The following is a 2943-nucleotide window of genomic DNA, read 5'->3' as shown; positions in this document are numbered from 1 at the left end:
AGAGAGAGAGAGAGAGAGAGAGAGAGAGAAGGAGAGAGAGAGAGATGCCTGCTTGCCTTCCTGTCTGTCTGTCTGTCCCGGGTCCCAGAGATGAGTTGTCTTCATGGAACTTCCACTGTGGAGGAGAGAAAACCGACCAGTGACCGTTTCTCCTTACCAAGCCTTAAGTGGCCGTCTGAGCAAAATGCGAAGGGAGTGAAAAGAAAGAAGCTGCGGTCGTTCTCCAGTTCTGGAGGAGATGAAGTACGGTGTTTGCTAACTTATGGACCCTGGAGTTACTCATTTCCTAGGGAGAGCCTGCTAGTCCTAGGGAGTAGAACAGGAGCCTGAGGACCATTTATTTGACATATCATACAGAGGGCCTGACATGCCAGTGTATTAGGTCCAGTGTATTAGCATGCACGAAGGACTTTTATTAAAGATTCCTGAATCCAGCCTACTGAGCTTCATTGCCATCTTTTCTGAGTGTTTATTCCCCTTGTCTCGAATCATGTCTTGTATGGCAGAGATCTCCATATATTGTTTTCATTATTTCCTGCTTCTCCTGAATAATGTGGACATTTTGTAGATCATGAAATTAAGAGGCTGTTTCGTGCTGCCTTTTAGTTGGATAAAGACACCTGACACTTCTGACAACATCTGTGATAATTTCTCAGCATGCTTAACATTACACATTGATTTAAAAACAGCACAGCGTCACCTTGTACGGAAACCTCTTTGTACTTTGCCCTCTCGCGTCTGTCTTCATTACAGATTTCCATATCTACTCAACACAGCTATTGACCTTTAGGCTCTGCGTCTGATTCACTTTTCTATCCCCCCGCGGTGCCAAATTGTCTTCTGATGATTGCTTCATGTTTGTTGAGTGGGCTTCTTAGGGAATAATGTACCTGCTCTTGCTGATGCTTTTATTCATTATATTCTTGGTAGGAGTTTAATAGTGTACTTACTATACTTTCATATAGTACTCACCATAGGAAATATTGTTGTTCTTTATCCTACAACATTCAGTTTATAATTATGGAGTCAAATTATTTGATGTACTAGTTATATCTGTGTTTTGTTAATAACATTGTCTCAATGGATACACAATAGATAACTACTTTTCCTCTGAGTAAAATTTGTTTAAGGTTTCTGTGGTCTACTTAAGTCAACTGTACTGACTTGTCAACCAGTATAGTCTTGAATGGTCAAACCCTGACCTTGTCTGGCCCTACACATGATAGGCAAGTTTCCTACCATTTAGATACACCTCAGCCCTGTCCCTTGTCTTTTTTTGTCTTTTTATTTGTGTTTTGATTTGAAAACAGTTTCTAACCTCATTTTTTGTGTTCTTTCTGACATGTACCTGTAACTGTCAGTTTCACTCTTAAGCCACTGCACCACAGTCTAGATGATGTTATTTCAGTCTGGAAGAAGTTTTAAAATACTGATAGTACTCAATTCTCTGGATAGAAATAAAGAAGTTTAAATTAATATGTTGTAAGTATTATAAAATTAAAAAATGTAAGTTTAAATTTTTTTTTTTAAATTGTAGCTTAGAGGCAACCGAAAGCATGGGGCATCATTCATCATCACAAAAGCCATCAGAGGTAAATATGATTCGTGTTTTATGTATTACATAGTTAGTGGGCTGTTTTTTCTCAATTCACAACTGTGCAATTCTAGACAGCCTAGTGATTGAAAAAGGTTCTTTTAGACTTCTGATATAAAACCTAATGAAGGTAGTTATCTGGCTTTAATCTTATATGTAATTATTTCTACAGATTCATGTATGTATGTGTGTGTGCGTACGTAGGTTTTCAGTCTTACATATCTCTAACTCAGTGTAGAACTAAACTGTAGCCTAGGTTTAGCCATTACCCGTGTTGTACCAGGAGGCGATGAGGAAGCCCAATGTGAGATACCATTGCACATGTTTACACAGAGGTTCAGATAGAATGTGAAAGATATTCAAATTACAAGTGTGATTAAATTGAGCATTCATTTAACCAATGACAGACTTTATATATAAACCAGCAAAAGTCTGAAAAAGAATTGAGGACCAGCCTTTTTGAGCTATGAGGACTTTATTATATTAACAGATTAATGTAATTCTTCCAGCAGACTGATAGGGTAGGTGCTGTCTTATATTTATTTATTTCATATTATATGTATGTATAAATGTATGTGGGTGTCCCTGTGTGTGTGTACCATGTGTGTGCAGGAACCCATGGATGTCTGAGGAGATGTAGGGTTTGCTGGAGCTGAAGTTATAGATGGTTGTGCGCCACCATGCCTGTGCTGGGAATCAAACCCAGGTCTTAACCACCAAGCATCTTTCTAGCCCCTACCTTTAATGTTTCCAGATGTGGAGACTTGTTCACATCGTTCTTTGGGAATGTGACTACCTGTCTGTCCTTCTGGCCTTTTAGGCCATCCTTATGTTGGGTATGAGTTCCTTATGAAGAGAAGAATCAGTTCAAAAAAATTGAAAACTTATGAATAACTAATGTTGTGGTGTATTCAGTTTTCATTATCACAAACAAAGTTTTGACTTAATTTAAAAAACATATATGACTGGTTAAAATAATTTAGAAAAAATTTGAAAGTATAAGTACTTAATAATAAAAATTTCTTCATTTTACAACCTAGATATGATGTTCTTCTTCAGACTTTTCTCCCTCACTCTATACCTAGCTGTATGTACAGGAGTGTGTGTGTGTGTCTTTCTGTGTCTCTCAAACACACACACACACACACACACACACACACACACACACACACACACACACGATATAAAGCAGTCTTAAACCTGTGTTTGAAATTTTGTTTATCACAGACTTCTCCAGGTATTACTTACATAGTTGTTGCAAAGTTCAAATTACTATCTTGATTTATATTTTATACTTTATACCAATAGATTTGTTTTAGTTTTTTTTTTTTTTTTTTTTTTTTTTTTTT

At 37.0% G+C, this 2943-nt stretch overlaps 1 protein-coding gene across 3 annotated transcripts in view; it reads left to right on the top strand.

Moving 5' to 3' along the window:
• Nbas (neuroblastoma amplified sequence) overlaps window positions 1-2943 on the top strand; it is a 313151-nt gene that overhangs the window by 801 nt on the left and 309407 nt on the right. For all 3 annotated transcript variants that reach the window (XM_026788959.1, XM_013353527.1, XM_005366539.3), the window contains exon 2: window positions 1538-1592. In XM_026788959.1, coding sequence (XP_026644760.1) covers window positions 1538-1592 — 55 coding nt within the window. The remainder of the gene's footprint in view (window positions 1-1537; window positions 1593-2943) is intronic.

Source organism: Microtus ochrogaster, unplaced genomic scaffold, assembly GCF_000317375.1.
Source record: "Microtus ochrogaster isolate Prairie Vole_2 unplaced genomic scaffold, MicOch1.0 UNK10, whole genome shotgun sequence".
NCBI lineage: Eukaryota > Metazoa > Chordata > Mammalia > Rodentia > Cricetidae > Microtus > Microtus ochrogaster.
This window is presented reverse-complemented; position numbering and strand designations above follow the sequence as displayed.